The sequence below is a fragment of the Protopterus annectens genome, chromosome 10.part0, assembly GCF_019279795.1.
Source record: "Protopterus annectens isolate FY-2018-M chromosome 10.part0, PAN1.0, whole genome shotgun sequence".
NCBI lineage: Eukaryota > Metazoa > Chordata > Ceratodontiformes > Protopteridae > Protopterus > Protopterus annectens.
Window position 1 is genome coordinate 1,468,360,597 of NC_056744.1, and position 22,188 is coordinate 1,468,382,784.

Below are 22,188 nucleotides of genomic sequence, written 5' to 3' on the forward strand. Positions count from 1 at the left end.
TACACATAGTAGACTACCAAATTACATTAAAGCAAACGCTAGTTGAGATATTTTTAAGAACAACTGTGCACTTATATGGGAATAACTGTTTGGGTAAACTGGCAGACTAGAAGGGCATTATTGCCCATGCCTGAAACAGTTGTATGTACAGACATATACAGTATCTAGACCTTGTTATCGCAGAATTAAAGGGTATGTAGATCACAATGGACATACATATTGTACTCTAAAGATGAGACATGTGATACAACATTCTCACTGTTTATAAGTTGAGATTCACCAGAATGTTTTGCTGCATACATAGATACATATATACAAATATTTCAAACATGGGCATTAATGTACATCAATACCTAGCTTGCCAATATACCAAAAACACTTGTTCCCATAATAAGTATCCATGCTGTCCTTAAAAATATGTAAACTAGTACTTACTTTAATGTAATTTGGTAGTCTATTCCATGCATCAGCTACTCTGTCAGAGAACCAATTATTACACTTCTCATTCCTATAGAATCTTCTACATAGGTTCTCTGATGATTCTCTATACTTTTTGTTAACCCCAAATATTCCCAGAGGTAGTTGTTACTAAATGCCCTATATACCTGAATAAGATCTCCTCTTAGATATCTATAAGAAACACTGTACAAGTTCAGATATTTTAGTCTTTCATAATAACTTACATTTTCACATTCACGGATACCCTTGGTATATTTCCATTGCACTCTTTCCAGTTTACTCATGCTTATTTTCTTATAGGGTTTCCATGTTGTTATTCCATACTCAAGTTTGGGTCTAATGTAACTAACAAACAATGACTTCATTATTTTTGATTTCCTAGACTTTATAAATTTTTTTATACAACCTATAGTTCCATAACTATCATTAACCAATTGGTTGATATGATTAGAAAAATTCATAGCTGAATCTACATATATATGATTAGAAAAACTCATAGCTGAATCTATCCATATACCCAGGTCCTTAAATGAGTCTACAGTTTCAATCACTGTGTGCTGTAATAAATATTCCCCTTTCAATTTATGCCTACCAAATCTCATATGCTTAGTTTTTGATGTATTTATCATCATATTATTCTCCTGTGCCCAAATGGTCAATTTAGTCAAGTTATTTTGCAGACCTGCCTTATCTGTAACACATGCAATCAGTTTACCCAATTTCAGGTCGCCTACATATAGACTGTAGAACACCTCAGATGAAAAAGGTAGGTCTGAAAGATACAATCTAAACAAGTAAGGGTCTAGGATACAGCCCTGTGGGAGACCCTGACTGTAATCAAGGATTTTGCCTGTTCAGTTGCTGTATGATACTTACCATGTCCCATTTGTAAGCCATACATCTATTCATCTTATCAAGAGTATATCAATACCTAGTTGTACTAATTTATTCATCAGTGGTATGTGTATGGCCCTGTCAAATGCTGAAGTTAAATCTATATAAATTGCATGACAGCACAATTTTTCATTCACAGCTGCTATTATATTGTTACAGAACATCATGTTACAGGTGGCAATAGATCTGTTTTCAACATATGCATGCTGATATATAGTTTCAAGTCTGTACCTATCCAGTTCTGACAATAACCTATCCAATATTACCTTCTCCATTATTTTTCCACAACATGAAAATAGACTTAAGGGTCTATATGACTCTGGGTTTGTCCTACTTCCCCTTTCCCTTAAAACAGGTTTAATAAGTGCATGTCTCTAGTCTTGAGGAATTTCTCCCATATTTATATGACCTAGTGAATAGTAGATATAATGGTACTGCAACTTCTTGCTAAGGTGTTCTCAAGTCATTGTAACTAATTCCATCTACTCCCTGCGCTTTGTTTGGATCCAGTTTGTGCAGTTCTTTTTTCAATATAATCTAATTTGATTCCAGTATCTGGGGTTACCTGGATGTCACTAGGACGACTTACCACCCCCCTTTTGTGGAGCCAAACTATTTTGCATAAGATTTTGTAAATATACCTATAATATGTTGGGTCTGAGAATAAATTTTAGAATCCACACACAGTTTATCAATTTGTGTCCTTACTCCTTCCACCTTATGTATCTATAAAAAGGTTTCCTATTATGCTCAATATCTTTATATAAATGTTTTTCAAATTGTGCTTGATCTTGTCTCACACTATCCTTAATCTGTTTGTCCAGCTTGTTTATTACAATTTTCAAAGTTGTAGTTCAACCTTTCTCTTCCATTTCTTACATTTTTTTGTCTCTCACCTCAATCACCTATCTTGTTCTTAAGGAAATATATCTGCCTAATGTTGTACACCTATATTGTGATGTTAAACATTTATTTTTTACACTCAAAACAATGCCATTCCATCTGCAATTTTTCCACAAAACACCACACTCCAGCTAGTTTTACATAGTGACTGTTTTGCTTCAATATAATTTGTAATTAACCTTCTGTGCATTGGCTTAATTTTCAGTTTGGCAGAATTATCTAGCAACAAATTAATCTTTATAACCCCATGATCAGTGCACATGAATGGTGGTAAAACTTGACTTGAAGTTACAGTAATTTCTTTGGGAACACAAACAATATCTAGTATGTTCCATCCCCTGGTAGTTTTTTTTTTTTTTACAATCTGAAGCAATTGTAATGTACGCTGTGAATAATTTCCTTACTAACACAGTACAATCAATATTATTCCAGTCTGTTTCTTGTAAATTTAAGTCCCCAGCTAATAATATTCTTCCCTCCTGTGTTTCATGCAAGAAATGTGTGAATTCCTCTAGGTCATCTGCACTTAACTTTGGTGGTCTACACACTCCAACAATTGTTATATGTTCCAGGGTTGTCTTTATTGTCACAGTTACACAGTTTATAGTGTTGGTGTTATCATTGAGCATGTAATAATCACAGGTCTCATATCTATTTTTAATCCCTATCATAACACCTCCACCTGATTTTTTATTAGAATGTCTGTTACAGTAAAATCATTTATACCCTGATAGAACTGGTTTCCATTCATTGTTCTTTAACCATATTTCACAAAAAATAACAACATCAATATTGTGGGAATGTAGCAAAGTTTCCAATAAAAAAAACTTTATTATTAATGCTACTAGCATTAAAACCATCAGAGATGCATCAAATGTTGCTATCTGTGGGCTGTTAAAATTTTTGACATGGCAAAAATCCTGCCTAGTGTTTGTCAAATATTGCAAAATATCTGCTGCAAAAATTCTCTTCCCTGATCTAGACAAATGCACACCATCTTGTCTGAACACATGTGCACAAAATAAGGCTTGGATGCTCTACACATTTCCATTTTTTAAAACAGGACATTTTTTCCATACAGGCATTTACTCAAAAAAATCTTTTCATTCACAGTGACCTGACTGTCCTTTCAATAGGTGATTTGTGAAAAATACGTCCTAACACCAGTACAAGCAATACTATCTAAAAATGCTGTCAGTTCTCTACTAACAGTAAGAGAAGCCTTGCACGTGACATCATTTGTACCAACATAAATAAAAACAGATCCATACTTCCTTACATTAAGGTGTTCCAGGGCTTGTTTCACATCTTCTATTTTTGCTCCTGGAAAGCATAACACTATTTGGTTCATTATCATCTGTGTAAATATATGAATCAGTTCCTCTAATAATTGAATCTCCAATTACAAGAATATCTTTGCTGGCCAGCTCTGAAGAATCTTCATCTTCTAATACTGTGATATCTGGTCTATCAATTGTTACAAAGGATAGATCATCACTATTAATCTTATTAATCCCACTGTTTTCATTGTGTATTAAATTCTCATCTATGCCTAACATTATTTAGATCATCAGTCCAGTCATTAATATATGAAACAACAGCTCTCCAAGCCATGTCAATTCCACAAGTGCAATCATCATCATTAAGTCTAGATTTACTTTTAATAATGGTAAGCAAATCATCCAACTTTTGACACAAGGAACACAGATCCCCAGTGTTATCAGTTGTTACCTTTAAATATGCATAGCATTTATTAAACTGTACAAGATATTTGTGCATTAGCAAATTGTGCAGATGGTGGAGAGGAGCATGTGAAGCAAGCTTGCTAGTACTTCTGCTGCAAATTAGTTCAAGTGAACTTCCCACACTGGGTACAGGCATAGAGAATGGTCAATGGAGCTATACACAAGTATAAGGGGTCATTTCACCAAAATATGACAGGGGGACCAAGACCAAGATGTAGATCAGATAAAGGACAAAAGGTAAACAGACCACAAGGCTAGTGCTAGGTAAAGAAGAATAGGAATTATATCCCATAAGAATTTAAAATCTACAGTTGAATCATGAAAAAATAAGTGCTGTTAGAAGATGGACTATATGGAAAGCTACAATCCAGAAAAATAAGATTGTGATAGGTAACGTGTACACTCCAAACACAGATGACTCAATATTTTCTGATTACTTTTTCAAAAACTGGAATGAAATTGTGGAGAAAGAGGATATATAAATAGTGTGGGGAGATATCAATGCTGCCTTCAGACCTGAACTGAATAGGCTACATAGTAAAAAAAGAAAATAACATTAAAATTCAGTTCTGGTTAAAAGAAAGGATAAGCAAGCATAACTTAAAAGACACATGGAGGGACTGAAGGGGGAAGATTTCATTCACATATTCACTGACAGAATGTACTGAAGGTAGGGGACTGGATTATTTCCTTATAGACACTAGAGACCAGACAAAAGTGATACAAACAGATATTCTGAACAGATGCATTTCAGATCATGTCCCTGTTCTCTTAACAATGGGGAAAGGTTGAAGACAGGATAGAGCAGATATATGGAAATAGGCTTGGTATAAGTGGAAAACAAAGGGCAACATGTAAAGTTAGGGGAGTACATACATTTAGTGATAATGGACAATGATATTGGGAAAGACAGCCAGCATATCTTATGGTGGGAAGGGGTCAATGCAGCACCATGGACTCATTTAATAGAAGAGGAAGGAAGAAACAGAAAATATCACACAAAGTTCAGGAAAAAGAAGGGAGACTAAAAGTGCTACAAGAATTAATCCTAAGAGAAGATAATGACAGATGCCTTCTGAAGAATGAGATATATATCTTAAAGGCAGAATTGGAACAGTCAACAATAATGCAAGCAGAAACAGAATCTATAACTAGAAGTGCTTTTTGGTGGTTACAAGAGGAAAGGAATGCAAAACAAAGTGCATGGGCAATTCAAACCTCTCAACTGTCTAGATTTTTGCCTCATATTTTTGTTCTGTTCCTCATAAAATTTTCTTTTTCTGGCAAATTATTTAAGATTGAAGTCACTAAATAATAATAAATAATGACAGACACTTGAGTTTCAAACTTTATATCCTTCAGAAATTGCATAATAATGCAATGCCTGCTATTCTAGCAAATATCTAAATTTATAGGAGCAATACCTAAAATCTGTCCCTATTTTTTGGGCCTATTTCCCCCATTATTTTTGGATTGTCCAGATTTCTAGCTCTTGGAGGTGGAGAGGTATGTCGGGCATATAAAGAAAAATATAGAGAACAGTGTGTGGACTGCATAAAGGATAGTAAAGGAGAAGAATTAAATTCAACTGACCTAGTATATCAAATGTCATGACTGAACAGGAAGAGAAAAGTTCCTGAGAATGCCCATGCTGGTAAACTAGTAACTGAAGGGAGACTAGGGTAAACTAAATAGACCTATTAGTTTAAAACATGTTTAGATAGCCATTTGGAATCTTAAAAGAGGTAAGCTTTTCCAGGACGGATGGGTTCCCTCTAGAATTTTATAAATGTGGAAAGGGGAAATACCATGGCTATTACTGGATCATTATGAAGAGATCTGGAAGAGACAAAAAATACCAGACAGTATGAAACATGTTAGAATAATAGTTACTCAAAAGAGTAAGGAGGATAGAACAGACCTGGCCAGCTACAGACCAATCTCACTTGTGAATAAAGATATACATTTTTTGTCAAAAATCCTAGTAAAGAGATTAAGTGAAGTCCTGTTCAAAATACTGAGGCTAGAATAAAAAGGGTTTATAGATAGGAGACAGAGCACATATAACTAGTGGAACTTAGCTAGCTTCTTAGAAAGCTATCAAATAGCATGCACGATAGCAGGGATAGTCTTATTTGACATTAAAAAAAGCTGCAGTGGTCTGGTTGTTCTTATTTGAAGTACCACAAAAAAGAGGTCTGGGGCAGAAGTTCGCCAAATGGATAAAGGTGTTATACGATTTTCCCATCTTTCATGTAGCACTAAACAATGGAGTATCTACACAGGGAAGAATATTTCAAGGAACTAGACAGGAATGTTTGCTATCCCCAGGCTCTTTCTGCTTGAGATAGAAGAGTTGGCCATGTGAATCCACAAGGTTGAACAAAGAACAAAGACAACGAATAAGTGGTAACACTGTGTTCCAGTTATATGCTGACGACTGTATCCTGATGGCAGAAAATATAGATCACACATTACCTTGGGTGCTGGACATTTTCAAAAAAGTCCATAATGTTTCAGGATTAGAACTAAATCATAATAAAACAGTTTTAATCAAAGTAGGGGAAAGCAAGGGAGGAGGGGCAATAAAAATCAAAGGAGACAAAATTCCCCACACATCTTGGGTATACTTATGAACTTAGAAAACTTGTACAGAAAGTTAAATACACTATTAAAGAAGGGTGTTAGTGGAACATACACGACTGTGGGTAAGATAAATGCTATTAAGATTATGATTCTTCCCAGTATAATACATGTTATAAAACATACTGCAATGAGATATGATCACCCATTAGTAGAGAAGGTACAAATCTCAACTGAAGTATAAGTGGGTGAGGCACATAAGTATAAGGTTCTAAGACAAGAACTGTTGACACTGGCAGCACGGGGGAGGGGCTACATACCTTATATTATGTCATTCATTTTGGCTCACTGGATCAGATTATATGAAGAAGGAGTAGAGTTTGAAACAGAAGGAAAAAAGTTGGCTAATATTAAGAGAGAACTGCGAAACACACAGTACTTAAATAACTAGGTGATATGACAAGGAAAACACTGGAAAAAATGGGAGCAGTTAGAGATAAAAGATACAATCCATGAAGAAGTATCAGCAGCTGGGGATAATTAGTGGGTTGCACAACAAACAAAAACATTCCAGGACTATAGGAAAAACAGCTACTGTACTATAAGTTGAAGAACCAATTTCAAATTAGACACAAACATTTTGAAACATTTAATATACTAATAAATATCTATACAGGCTACATCAACACTTATCAGGAAAGACACAGTAGAAATGTACTCTGGAATAAAGGGGACAGTGTGAAAAAAGGAAGAGGATGCTTAATGTATAAATAAAGACAGCACATAACACAGTAGTAAACAAAGGACCAAGCTTGAGAGGATATGGATGGTCAAGGAAGATACAAAAAAGGAAGCAGTACACACAGAAGTGACCGAGATATGGGGAAATGTCCAGCTTCTTAATCATGGCCCTGTGCATGCAGCCAATAGATGTGAATACAACATTTACAGTACAATCCACCAAATAAAATAACATGTGAAAAAGGGAATATAGGGGAGAAGTGCTAGAAATGCAGACAGAAAAATACAGGAAAGCTACATATGTCTGGAGAAAGCAGAAGGGTTCAGCAGAGATGGCAGAATGTGATGAAAGGCTGGAAAGAAATGTTTAGTTAACGTATAACATGGACAAGGGAAGCATTAAGATAAAAAGATAAGTACACGACTGGGAAAGGGAAGATTTGAATACAAGACTAGCATTAGCATTTATCCCAAAATGGTAATTGCAAGGGAAAGGAGATTGTCACACACAAACAAAATGGGCAGCTAGCATGTCAAGGACATAATAGATGAGCCAATAGCAAAAATAATTTGATGAAGAGAAAGCCAAAACGTTGGAACCCAGTGACACAATTCTATTGGAATTTAAATAAAACCAGAAGATTGTAATTAAATTAGATATCAGGTGAGACACAAAAGGTGCAAAATGGAAGAATGAATAAATATCAAGGTAAACATATGTGACTATGCACATAGTCTTGATTTAGTTTTCTGACGAATGAACATTACTATGGGAATTGTATAAATGATAGACAAATTTGATTGCTGGTGATATACAATGTTTTTCTGTTATTCATATGGCACAAATCAAAATTGTATTCATGTCTTGGTTGTTGAGAGAACAAAGAAAAATGATATACAAAAAGTCACCAAAATCAACAAAAATAAAAATGATCAAAAAAGGAAATTAAGAAGTCTTCTGTTACAGTTGTACAATAAAAATGGTTAACTGTCACAATCTTGAAGCCCAGACCCAAAACCATAATATTGTAAGATCAAAACACTAAAGACCACAATACCAAACTCCTGGACTTGCCCCTCCCCCGTAAGATCTATGTTAGCACTTGTTCCTGAGTCAACACACTTGCAGGATCCAGGTTACCATTCATTTCTGGATCCAAACACTTGCAGGACCCATGTTGTCACTCATTCGTGGGTCCAAACCTGCTGCAGGACCCATTTTAGCACTCATTCTAGGGTTCACATTTGTAGCAAGGATTGAGTATTTATGATATTTAGACACTGTGATCTTCATAAGTTTGGTCTTTCAAAATTATGATCTTGGGATTATGATTTTCAAGATTCTGGGCTTCAAGACTGTAATAGTAAACAAAACAAAAAAAAAACTACCAATATATTCAGACCAAATTTGTCTGAATAGTGATAGTGTGATAGTGTTATGGTAAGGGTTTTCTTAAGCTAAGATATTACAGTTGAGTTAGAGAAAGGGTTAGGGTAATCAAGTATTAGAAGGTGGGCAGGGGGGTAAAAGGGTTACAGTGTGCATGGTCTAGTAAGGTGAGTGGGGGTGCTAAACCTAGCCCTATCCATGCTCCTTACCATAACACATCACCTTACCTTAGGAAATCCCTTTTTGTGACAGAACTACTGCACAAGACATCTCAGACATGTACCACATACACAAACACAGATGCACAACAATACATAAATCCCTTATTTAATCCCATCCATAGTCCTAGACTGCAAACACTCACACGCAATCTCCCTACCATCTTCTCACTTACTTAGACCCTACTCTAACACTAACACCCCCCACACACGCACGCATGCACAAGCAGTCTATGTATACACACACACACACACACACACACACACACACACACACACACACACACACACCCTTGCTAAAATGTGCATTCGACATTGAAAACTGTCACAATCAAGTGCACTTTCAGTAAAAATAAATTTCAACCAGACAGGGTCAACCTATATATATATATATATATATAGAGAGAGAGAGAGAGAGAGCACCCAACTCCACTTCTCTAAAACTTCATTAAACCGACAACTCCACTTCTCTTAGTCTGCAGTACGCAATTACTGGTGCCAGGCATTTTGTGAAGACCCTGGGCGCAGTAGATAAGCCAAAGGGCAGTGCAGAGAATTGATAATGAGTTGAACCTGCAATAAATCGGAGGTATCTTCTGCAATTTTGTCTGATAGAGATATGCAGGTATGCCTCCTTGAGATCGAACGTTACTAGCCAAGCCTTGTTGCCCAACATGGGAAGAAGCTGCTGTAGTGTTACCATCTTGAATTTGGGTACTTGCAGATAAGTGTTTAGAATGGAAAGGTCCAGAATGGGTCTCCAGGCTTTGTCCTTTCTGGGGACTAGAAAGAGTCTTGAGTAAAATCCTTGTCCTTGCTGTTGTGTAGGTACCTGTTGAATGGCTCTCATGTCCATGAGAGCTATAATTTGTTTTTGAGCCTCTGCCCATTGATTTGGTGGCAGGTTTGGCATTCCTTTTATCCTTGGCAAAGTGTGAAAGTGGAATCTGTATCCTTGTGAGACAATATTTAGGACCATTTGTCTTTTGTGATGATGTGCCAGTTGCCTGCAAAAAGTGCTAATTTTCCTCCCAAGGGAGCTGCCAAGAGAGATTTGCTTGACAGTCTGAGGGTTAAGTCATTGTGTCTGTCTTCTGACAGCTTGGGGCCTGTCTTCTCCTCCTTTCTGGGTTGCGGTACCCCATTGTTGAGACTTGTAAGGGCCTTGTGACTGACCTCTGCCCCTTGGGCGTCTGCATTTGCAACTCTGTGGTCTGTCAGCAGCTGGAAAGGACCAGTTTTTTGTTGGCCAATTTCTGCTGAAACGAGAGGGTTGAACCTGTAAAAAATCCTTGACTGTCTGCATAGATTTTGCCTTATCCTCCATTTTCTTTAAAACCTCTTCTGCTTTTACACCAAATAAAACATCCTGCTGTAAAGGTGCATCCAATAACTTTGCTTTAACATGATCAGGTAGGGGTTTGTTCTTTTAACCAAGCATGTCTACGTATGCAGACCCAGTCACTGTTGCTCTACAGGAAGCCTCCAATGAATCAAATCCACATTGTAAAGTATGTTTTCCCACTTGTTCAGCTGCATGCAACAAATCTTGCATTTCTTTGAAATCAGGCTGCTCTGAATGTGTGCTCATTTTTTGTTTTAATTGAGACATCAGGTATTGCTGATATTTCAGCATGTGAAACTGGCAATTAAGGCCCTCATAGCTAAGAGTAGCTGAGGTATATACTTTCTTTCCCCATCTGTCTAGTGCTCTGGAATCCCTTTCAGAGGGTACAGGATTTTTAGCAGGCTCTTTCTGCTTGTGATAGAAGAGTTGGCCATGTGAATCCACAAGGTTGAACAAAGAACAAAGACAACGAATAAGTGGTAACACTGTGTTCCAGTTATAGGCCGACGACTGTATCCTGATGGCAGAAAATATAGATCACACATTTCCTTGGGTGCTGGACATTTTCAAAAAAGTCCATAATGTTTCAGGATTAGAACTAAATCATAATAAAACAGTTTTTAGTAAAAGTAGGGGAAAACAAGGGAGGAGGGGCAATAAAAATCAAAGGAGACAAAATTCCCCACACATCTTGGGTATACTTATGAACTTAGAAAACTTGTACAGAAAGTTAAATACACTATTAAAGAAGGGTGTTAGTGGAACATACACGACTGTGGGTAAGATAAATGCTATTAAGATTATGATTCTTCCCAGTATAATACATGTTATAAAACATACTGCAATGAGATATGATCACCCACTAGCAGAGAAGGTACAAATCTCAACTGAAGTATAAGTGGGTGAGGCACATAAGTATAAGGTTCTAAGACAAGAACTGTTGACACTGGCAGCACGGGGGAGGGGCTACATACCTTATATTATGTCATTCATTTTGGCTCACTGGATCAGATTATATGAAGAAGGAGTAGAGTTTGAAACAGAAGGAAAAAAGTTGGCTAATATTAATGAGAACTGCGAAACACACAGTACTTAAATAACTAAGTGATATGACATGGAAAACACTGACAAAAATGGGAGCAGTTAGAGATAAAAGACACAATCCATGAAGAAGTATCAGCAGCTGGGGATAATTAGTGGGTTGCACAACAAACAAAAACATTTCAGGACTATAGGAAAAACAGCTACTGTACTATAAGTTGAAGAACCAATTTCAAATTAGACACAAACATTTTGAAACATTTAATATACTAATAAATATCTATACAGGCTACATCAACACTTATCAGGAAAGACACAGTAGAAATGTACTCTGGAATAAAGGGGACAGTGTGAAAAAAGGAAGAGGATGCTTAATGTATAAATAAAGACAGCACATAACACAGAAGTAAAAAAAAAAAGGACCAAGCTTGAGAGGATATGGATGGTCAAGGAAGATACAAAAAAGGAAGCAGTACACACAGAAGTGACCGAGATATGGGGAAATGTCCAGCTTCTTAATCATGGCCCTGTGCATGCAGCCAATAGATGTGAATACAACATTTACAGTACAATCCACCAAATAAAATAACATGTGAAAAAGGGAATATAGGGGAGAAGTGCTAGAAATGCAGACAGAAAAATACAGGAAAGCTACATATGTCTGGAGAAAGCAGAAGGGTTCAGCAGAGATGGCAGCATGTGATGAAAGGCTGGAAAGAAATGTTTAGTTAACGTATAACATGGACAAGGTAAGATAAAAAGATAAGTACACGACTGGGAAAGGGAAGATTTGAATACAAGACTAGCATTAGCATTTATCCCAAAATGGTAACTGCAAGGGAAAGGAGATTGTCACACACAAACAAAATGGGCAGCTATCATGTCAAGGTCATAACAGATGAGCCTATAGCAAAAATAATTTGATGAAGAGAAAGCCAAAACGTTGGAACCCAGTGACACAATTCTATTGGAATTTAAATAAAACTAGAAGATTGTAATTAATTTAGATATCAGGTGAGACACAAAAGGTGCAAAATGGAAGAATAAATAAATATCAAGGTAAACATATGTGACTATGCACATAGTCTTGATTTAGTTTTCTGACGAATGAACATTACTATGGGAATTGTATAAATGATAGACAAATTTAATTGCTGGTGATATATAATGTTTTTCTGTTATTCATATGGCGCAAATCAAAACTGTATTCATGTCTTGGTTGTTGACAGAACAAAGAAAAATGATATACAAAAAGTCACCAAAATCAACAAAAATAAAAATGATCAAAAAAGGAAATTAAGAAGTCTTCTGTTACAGTTGTACAATAAAAATGGTTAACTGTCACAATCTTGAAGCCCACACTCTTGATAATCCTAGACCCAAAACCATAATATTGTAAGATCAAAACACTAAAGACTACAATACTAAACTCCTGGACTTGCCCCTCCCCCGTAAGATCTATGTTAGCACTTGTTCCTGAGTCAACACATTTGCAGGATCCAGGTTACCATTCATTCCTGGATCCAAACACTTGCAGGACCCAAGTTGGCACTCATTCTTGGGTCCACACCCTTGCAGGACCCATGCCAGCACTCGTTTCTAGGTCCAACCTGCTGCAGGACCCATTTTAGCACTCATTCCAGGGTTCACATTTGTAGCAAGGATTGAGTATTTATGATATTTAGACATTGTGATCTTCAGAAGTTTGGTCTTTCAATATTATGATCTTGGGATTATGATTTTCAAGATTCTGGGCTTCAAGACTGTAATAGTAAACAAAACAAAAAAAAAACTACCAATATATTCAGACCAAATTTGTCTGAATAGTGATAGTGTGATAGTGTTATGGTAAGGGTTTTCTTAAGCTAAGATATTACAGTTGAGTTAGAGAAAGGGTTAGGGTAATCAAGTATTAGAAGGTGGGCAGGGGGGTAAAAGGGTTACAGTGTGCATGGACTAGTAAGGTGAGTGGGGGTGCTAAACCTAGCCCTATCCATGCTCCTTACCATAACACATCACCTTACCTTAGGAAATCCCTTTTTGTGACAGAACTACTGCACAAGACATCTCAGACGTACCACATACACAAACACAGATGCACAACAATACATAAATCCCTTATTTAATCCCATCCATAGTCCTAGACTGCAAACACTCACACGCAATCTCCCTACCATCGTCTTACTCTAACACTAACACCCCCCACACACGCACGCATGCACAAACAGTCTATGTATACACACACACACACACACACACACACACACACACACACACACACACACACACACACACACACACACACACACCCTTGCTAAAATGTGCATTCGACATTGAAAACTGTCACAATCAAGTGCACTTTCAGTAAAAATAAATTTCAACCAGACAGGGTCAACCTATATATATTATATATATATATATATATATATATATATATATATTATATATATATATAGAGCACCCAACTCCACTTCTCTAAAACTTCATTAAACCGACAACTCCACTTCTCTAAAACTTCATTAAACCGATTCATTAAACCGAAAGCAAGGACTGACGAAATGCTTTCCATGTGAAAGGAACCACTTGGCCATCATGGTAAACCTTGCCCTTTCTTCAGTATAGTGCAAACTTGGAGTTGGTATATTCAAGTTGGGGGGGTATGGGGAGCAAAGCCACCCACTTTGGTTGGTTTACTTTTGGTCCATTTAGTTTTTTTCCTGTGGTGGCTAAGTGGTTCCTTTCGCAGGGAAAGCATTTCGGCAGTCCGTGCTTTCAGTTTAATGAAGTTTTGGAGAAGTGGAGTCGGGTAAGTAAAATGAATTGAAATGTAATTTCGTTCATACAAGGTAAACCCATACTTATATATATATATATATATATATATATATATATATATATATATATATATATATACACACACACACACACACATATACGAGTCTACTTCTGATTGTCGAAAACTCACTTTCTCGACAACCAGAAGATCGAACCCATTTAAGCGAAAGTGCACTTTCGCAAAAGCCGGTTCTCCGAAGTGCATTACAGTGGGGTTATGGAAATATATCCTTTTCCCCACTCTAGTGCAATCTCGGAGTTAGCATATTTAAGTAGGGGGGCCCACAAGGGGGATTCAGGGGGACTTGCCTCCCTGCAAAATACTGTTTAAAGCATTTTTTTTTTTGTTTTTTTCCTGGTCCAGAGAACCGGCTTTTCACTTTAATAGGTCCCGATATTGCTTGTTCGAGATAGTGAAATTTCGATCAAGGAACACAGACCCATATATATATATATATATATATATATATATATATATATATATATATATATATATATGGTTCCCTATCAGAAGCCTGAAACCAAATGCCTGAAAATTAAAAATCCCAAAACCCAAAATCCTGAAACTCAAAATCCTGAAAACACAAATAATGCTAATATGTCACTATAAAGACACTAATATCTACCAACTGACCCTGACCCTAACCCTAACCCTAAGGTCCGTCACTATCGACACTCACCTGACCCGCCCTAACCCTAACTCACTTAAACTGCCCCTAACCCCAATATTTGTCACTATTGCATACATGCCTAACCTGCACCCTAACCCTAACTCACTTAAACTGCCTAACCCTAACAGAAAACCAACGACACTTACCTGAACCCAACGCATGACCTAACACCACAGGGCTAACAATAGCAAAGCCACAATGACGTCAGTATGTCCATTTTGTGTTTTCAGGATTTTGAGTTTCAGGATTTTGGTTTCAGGATTTTGAATTTTCAGGCTTTTGGTTTCAGGATTTTGATTTTCAGGCTTCTGATAGGGAACCATATATATATATATATATATATATATATATATATATATATATATATGTACACACACACACACACACACACACACACACACACACACACACACACACACACACACACACACACACACACACATATAAAATACTCTCTATATTATCTAAAGAAACATATTGAAAAATATACATATGGATCCACCATAGGCAGTTGAATGCCTTGTAAGGAAAAGTGGTGGAATACACTTTTTTCAACTGCATTGTTAGTTGAATACTGTGGTAATCAAAAGGATTGTTTTTTTTTTTTTTTTTGGTAGTAACCTGGGGTTTTTGTTGTAATGTCAAAACTTTTGGATACACCAAAAGTTTGTGCATTAGGATTGGGTGTATGTGAGTGAGTATTTGCAGGTTAGGAGATGGAGGTGGTGTGTGCCCCTGGCAGCATCCCAGCAAGGATAGAGCTTTTAATAAGGTTGTAATCCCACCAATGGATGCTGATATGCACATTCACATCACTGTTGAGCTTCCTACACCCTCTTTGTACACCCTCTTTGTACATGTCCATGATTCTACCCACATGCAGTGAGGACTACTGTCACCAGCTTGGGAGCAGCAAGTCTACTTGCCTGGTCCTTGTATTTCCAGTGTCATGCAAGCCACCATTTGCAAGATGGCAAGCAGCTGACTAGAACCATTGCTGATGCCCTTTCAGAATGTGGGTACCTGCATCAGCCAACCCATCCAACTTTTCCATTGTCTGAACAACTATTTGAACTTGGAACATTTGGGTCATCATCATAGCCTGGTATAAACACATGACAAAGAGTGGGATATAACGGTTTATTTGAGCCTTACTTGTCTGAGTCACAGTTTTTCAAGCACAATTGAACCTCCATTTGTTTTTCCTTTAACTTTGCTTTTAGTATGAAACTATCTCTGGCAAGAATACAAGTGAATACCAGAGGATCTCCTCTGAGAAGCACTGATACTCAATTGAATACATTTGGTATATGCCATAGTGGTTGGGGAGGGAAACAATCTCTAACATGGAGGAATTTAGTAGAGAATTTGCTCCATTGAAACACCTTTGGAAATTTGCAGAAAAGCTGTGTTTTTCTTTAATGTAAGTTTTCGTTTTCATGCATTTGGAGAAAATTTTCAAGCAAATATTTTTTGCCTATCGTTAATATGGAGAATAATAAGGAATATTTTACAGGCTATATTCCAAACAGTAGATATTCAGATAAATTGGTCTAATCAAGCAATAAACTGTGTATCCTGGGAATTCTTGGTCAGTCTTGTCATACTAAACTTTTTTGATCTGTAAGAATACTATATGTTATCCATGTGGTCTCTTATTTTAAACCATTCTGATCCACTATTGCATTCACTATACACAGGTTTTCATATTTCTGGTGTATTTTTATCATTTTATATTCATTGCAGGTATAATAGTAAACAAACATGAAAAAAAACTGAAAGAAGAAATGCAGAAAACAATCTGACAATACATATTACTTGATGTCAGCTCTATAACAAGTATAATTAGTACATTTTGATACAACGGCATTATCAAATATATGATTTCAATTTTAGCTGATAGGAAAAAAGACACTTGATAGTTGACTATACCTGCAAAGTAGTTATCTTCCTGTAAGAAACTCCAGAAGGATATGAAATGCTCATGACTGTATGAGTGGCATCTTCTTGGTTGTTACTCAGTGTGATATTCAGTCTAAACTGTACATTAGGTTTTTGCAGAACAAGATTCTTAACACTGTAAGCAATAAAAAAATAAGTAATTTAATTAATCAGTATGGAGCTTGAAAAAGGGCAGTCTTAAATGTTACTATGCATGTACTTCTGAAACATGGTCAAACTAGAAGGTGTTTCCCTGGTCTCCCTGAGTTGAGAAGCACTGCAGGAAGCTCAACGTGTGCTTGTTTACTGGATAGAGGAGTCTGTTTACAAGCTTTTTTCTCTGGTATATATCAGGCAAGCTTGTACTAGTGCCTTCCACCTATTCAGACCAACAACAGCACAGACTAGCGCCAATGGTGGAGGCTTCTCAATCTACATTAGTAACAAATATACCTCCAGGTTGGTTAAACCAGATGATACTATGGAGCTCATCCACGTACAAGTCACCCACAGATAAGGTCTCTCCCATACTACGGCAAGGTACAGGTCATCATCTATGTCCCTAGAGTCTCACAACTCTTACCTAAACTTATTAGAGGTGCTCACCATCCAACCAAACATCCTATTCATGGGTGACTTTAACTACCCCACTATAGACTGGAAAATATACATTGCCTCAAACTCACAGGCACAATGCTTCGTCAACCTTATTAACACAAACAGCCTGGAACAGATAGTGTATGCTCCAATCAGAGGATCAAACACGCTGTATGTGGGGCACACCGACTTGGGAGAATGCTGCACCCCCCCCCCCACGCCATCTCCTCACTAGTGTCATCTCATTTAAAATAAAAATCAACCCAGAAAATCCAGCTAAACCAGCAAGGTATGAACTATTGAAAGGTAAAGTACATTCTATTAAATAACAGTTTATCCAAATTCAAGACATCCCCCAACCCTGAGACCATAACTACCTATGCAGAATTATTCACAGAGGCCCTATGCAAATATGTGAATGGCTGCAGACAGGATGCCATGTCTACCAGGAATAAATCCAAAATAAACACTGAAAACAAGCCCCACTGGCAGAATCCCCACCTAAACAGGGAATATTATAAAATAAGAAAACTCAAGGCCAAAATCAGGAAGAGCAACTCCCTTAAAGACAAATGCTTTCTTATACAAGTAAAAAAGAAAAGTACAGTTTTGTACCTACCATAAATGTAGATGTTCGAGTGTTCACACTGCTGCAGTCATCACACTTGGGTTATCCTGCCGTCAGGCGGTCCCGCAGTCGGCCAGAGTTCCAAAGTCTTAGTCCAGCGTCGGTTGCTGTCGCTTCTTCCCTGACGTCAGTGCGCCAGGGTATATAAGAGGCATCCAACGCCATTTTCTTCAGTTTTTCTTGCCCCAGATGTCAGGTGCCCCCAAGTAGGTGGGCAATACATATTGCCAATAAAACATGTAAAGGAAATACAAGGAATACCTTCAGTTACAAGCAAATACACCACAAAGGTTGTACCAGATAGAAAGGTATAGAAAAGTTCAGCTAGGTCAGAGGGTATGGAGGGAGGGTAACCTGGACTGCAGCAGTGTGAACACTCGAACATCTACATTTATGGTAGGTACAAAACTGTACTATGTTCATCGTATTACACTGCTGCAGCCATCACACTTGGGTAGAATCCCAAAGCTAAGGATGGGCAGTGGAATTAAACATGGTTTGGAGAAGCTAGTAGGCCCTGCAGAACTGCAGTGGCAAAGCCAGCTCTGGTTTTAGAGTATAGAGGTAAGTGGTAGTGCTTGGTGAAGGTGTGCACTGAACTCCAAGTTGCAGCCTCCAAAATATCCTTGGCTGGTACCCACCTGAGAAAGGCTGTTGATGTAGCTGTAGCCCTGGTGGAATGGGACCTAATGCTAGCAGGTACCGGTTTCCCATGATGTGTGTAGCAGAAATGGATACAATGTCCTATCCATTTTGAAATGGTCTGTTTTGAGATAGCTTTTCCTTGTGATCCTGCAGCAAAGGATACAAAGAGCTGGTCAGATTTTCTGAAAGCCTTAGTTTTATCCAAGTAGTAACGTAATTACCTGTGAATGTCCAAAGAGTGCAGGAGCCTTTCACCTTTGTTCTGGGGATTTGGGAAAAAGGTGGGCAAATGAATGGTTTGGTTTAGGGCCACACTGGATACCACCTTTGGCATAAAAGAAGGGTTAGTTCATAGTGCGACTCTGTCTTGATGAAAAATGAGGAAAGGCTCCACTGCCATTAGGGCCTGTAGCTCTGAGACTCTTCGTGCTGAAGTTATTGCTAGCAGCAGAGCAGTTTTCCATGATAGAAACTGTAAATCAGCTGTAAAAGCTGGTTCAAAGGGCGGCAGTGTAAGTTTTTCCAGAACAAAGTTGAGATCCCAAGTTGGTGTTGGTGCTCTCCTGGGCGGTCTTATGTTCTTAGCCCCTGGGAGGTACTTGCTTAGTAGTGGATGTGAAAATATAGGAGGATCCGTGTTGTAGTGAGCTGAAATCGCTGAGGCGTGGATCTTAATAGATGAAAAAGAAAGTCCTTTGTGCAACAACTCAGCTAAATATTGTAGAATCTGAGGAATGTTTGGAACAAGGGGATTTTGGCGCAAAATCTTTTCCATTTGTCTGAATAGGTTTTCCTGGTGCTGGGCCTCCTGGCCTCCAGAATGACATCTATAACAGCTTTAGAGAGAAGTGTTGGCTGGTTGCTTAGGTAATTTGCCATGCAGCCAGATTTAATGTCTTGAGCTGGCTGTGTAGAATCTGATTGTTTTGCTGCGTGAGCAGGTGAGGAATTTGAGGCAAAATCCATGGTGGGCTGTGAGCCATGTTCCTTAGTACTGGATACCAGTGTTGGCATGGCCAGTCTGAAGCAATGAGTATCATTTGTGGCCTCTTTAATCTGACTTTCAGCAGCACCTTTGCTAGAAGAGGCAGTGGAGGAAAGGCATACACTGTTAATGTTTTCCAACTGAATGAGAAGGCATCCACTCTCCAAGCTAGTGAGTGGAATGCCCTTGTGCAATATTTCAGAAGTTGGTAGTTTTGGAGGTTGGCAAACAGATCTATGTCTGAGCGTCCCCATTTTTGAGTTATCATTGCAAATACTTGTGGATCTAATTTCCACTCGTGAGGATCCATGATGTTTCTGCTTAGATTGTCTGCCAATGTGTTTTTCTTTCCTGGCAGGAATTGTGCTTGTAGTTGAACTTGGTAGGTCAGTGCTGTGTTCCACAAGGTCATTGCTTGCCTACATAGGGGGTAGGAGAGTGTGCCCCCTTGCTTGTTTATGTACCACATTACTGCAGTGTTGTCTGTCTTTATTAGGAGTTGTCCTGGATGTAAGATGTCCTTGAAAGCTGTTAGGGCATTTTGTACAGCTAGCATTTCTTTTTGATTGATATACAGATGCCTTTGATCTGTAGACCATTTGCCCTGAATGCACTGTCCTGCCATGTGTGCTCCCCAGGCATAATCCGATGCATCTGTTGTTATAGTTTGCCTGGCTGTGGGTAAGGTAAAAGGCTGGCCCTTGTTGAGGTGACATGCCTGAGCCCACCATAGAAACTCCTGTTGAAGGCAGGGAATGAGTGGTATTATTGTTTCCGAGCTGTGGCTGTGCTGAGTCCATACGCTTTTCAGGTACCATTGTAATTTCCTCATATGCAGTTTTGCAAATGGTATTAGTAGTATGCAAGATGCCAAGAATCCCAAGGCCTGTAGAATTTTTCTTGCAGGGAGTTGGGTCTTTGTTGCCATCATTTTGAAGTATTGAGTCAGCTGTTCTTGCTTGTCTGGCATGAGGTAAGCCATCTGGGCCATTGTATTTAAGCTGGCACCCAGGAATATTATATTTTGAGAGGGCACTAGTTTTGATTTCTTTTCGTTTACTGTGTACCCTAGGCAACTTAATAGGTGTTTGACAAACACCAGATGCTTTAAAAGAATGTCCTTGCTTTCTGCTTGAATAAGGCAATCGTCCAGGTATGGATATATTTGAATTCCTCTTAGTCTGCAGTACGCAATTACTGGTGCCAGGCATTTTGTGAAGACCCTGGGCGCAGTAGATAAGCCAAAGGGCAGTGCAGAGAATTGATAATGAGTTGAACCTGCAATAAATCGGAGGCATCTTCTGCAATTTTGTCTGATAGAGACATGCAGGTATGCCTCCTTGAGATCCAACATTACTAGCCAAGCCTTCTTGCCCAGCATGGGAAGAAGCTGCTGCAGTGTTCCATCCTGAATTTGGGTACTTGCAGATAAGTGTTTAGAATGGAAAGGTCCAGAATGGGTCTCCAGACTTTGTCCTTTCTGGGGACTAGAAAGAGTCTTGAGTAAAATCCTTGTCCTTGCTGTTGTGTAGGTACCTGTTGAATGGCTCTCATGTCCATGAGAGCTATAATTTGTTTTTGAGCCTCTGCCCATTGATTTGGTGGCAGGTTTGGCATTCCTTTTATCCTTGGCAAAGTGTGAAAGTGGAATCTGTATCCTTGTGAGACAATATTTAGGACCCATTTGTCTTTTGTGATGATGTGCCAGTTGTCTGCAAAAAGTGCTAATTTTCCTCCCAAGGGAGCTGCCAAGAGAGATTTGCTTGGCAGTCTGTGGGTTAAGTCACTGTGTTTGTCTTCTGACAGCTTGGGGCCTATCTTCTCCTCCTTTCTGGGTTGCGGTACCTCATTGTCGAGGCTTGTAAGGGCCTTGTGACTAACCTCTGCCCCTTGGGCGTCTGCATTTGCCCCTCTGTGGTTTGTCAGCAGCTGGAAAGGACCAGTTTTTTGTTGGCCAATTTCTGCTGAAACGAGGGGGTTGAACCTGTATAAAATCCTTGACTGTCTGCATAGATTTTGCCTTATCCTCCATTTTCTTTAAAACCTCTTCTGCTTTTACACCAAATAAAACATCCTGCTGTAAAGGTGCATCCAATAACTTTGCTTTAACATGATCAGGTAGGGTTTGTTCTTTTAACCAAGCATGTCTACCTATGACAGACCCAGTCACTGCTGCTCTACAGGAAGCCTCCAATGAATCAAATCCACATTGTAAAGTATGTTTTCCCACTTGTTCAGCTGCATGCAACAAATCTTGCATTTCTTTGAAATCAGGCTGCTCTGAATGTGTGCTCATTTTTTGTTTTAATTGAGACATCAGGTATTGCTGATATTTCAGCATGTGAATCTGGCAATTTAAGGCCCTCATAGCTAGAGTAGCTGAGGTATATACTTTCTTTCCCCATCTGTCTAGTGCTCTGGAATCCCTTTCAGAGGGTACAGGATTTTTAGCAACAGAGGCCTTAACCCCTTTGGGACCCTGGGAAATGGTTTCCGGATCAGCAACAGGGCTTTTGTATAGGAATTTGTGTGAGTCAGGGACTCTGTAGTATCTGTCTGGTTTG

The 22,188-nt window shown here is 38.3% G+C and overlaps 1 protein-coding gene across 1 annotated transcript in view; it reads right to left on the minus strand.

Annotated features, from left to right (window-relative positions):
* The window catches only part of LOC122813657 (integrin alpha-X-like), a 3,682,398-nt gene that overhangs the window by 995,401 nt on the left and 2,664,809 nt on the right, over positions 1 to 22,188 (minus strand). The window contains exon 20 of the mRNA XM_044086096.1: positions 16,761 to 16,905. Within this exon, the coding sequence (XP_043942031.1) occupies positions 16,761 to 16,905 (145 nt within the window). The remainder of the gene's footprint in view (positions 1 to 16,760; positions 16,906 to 22,188) is intronic.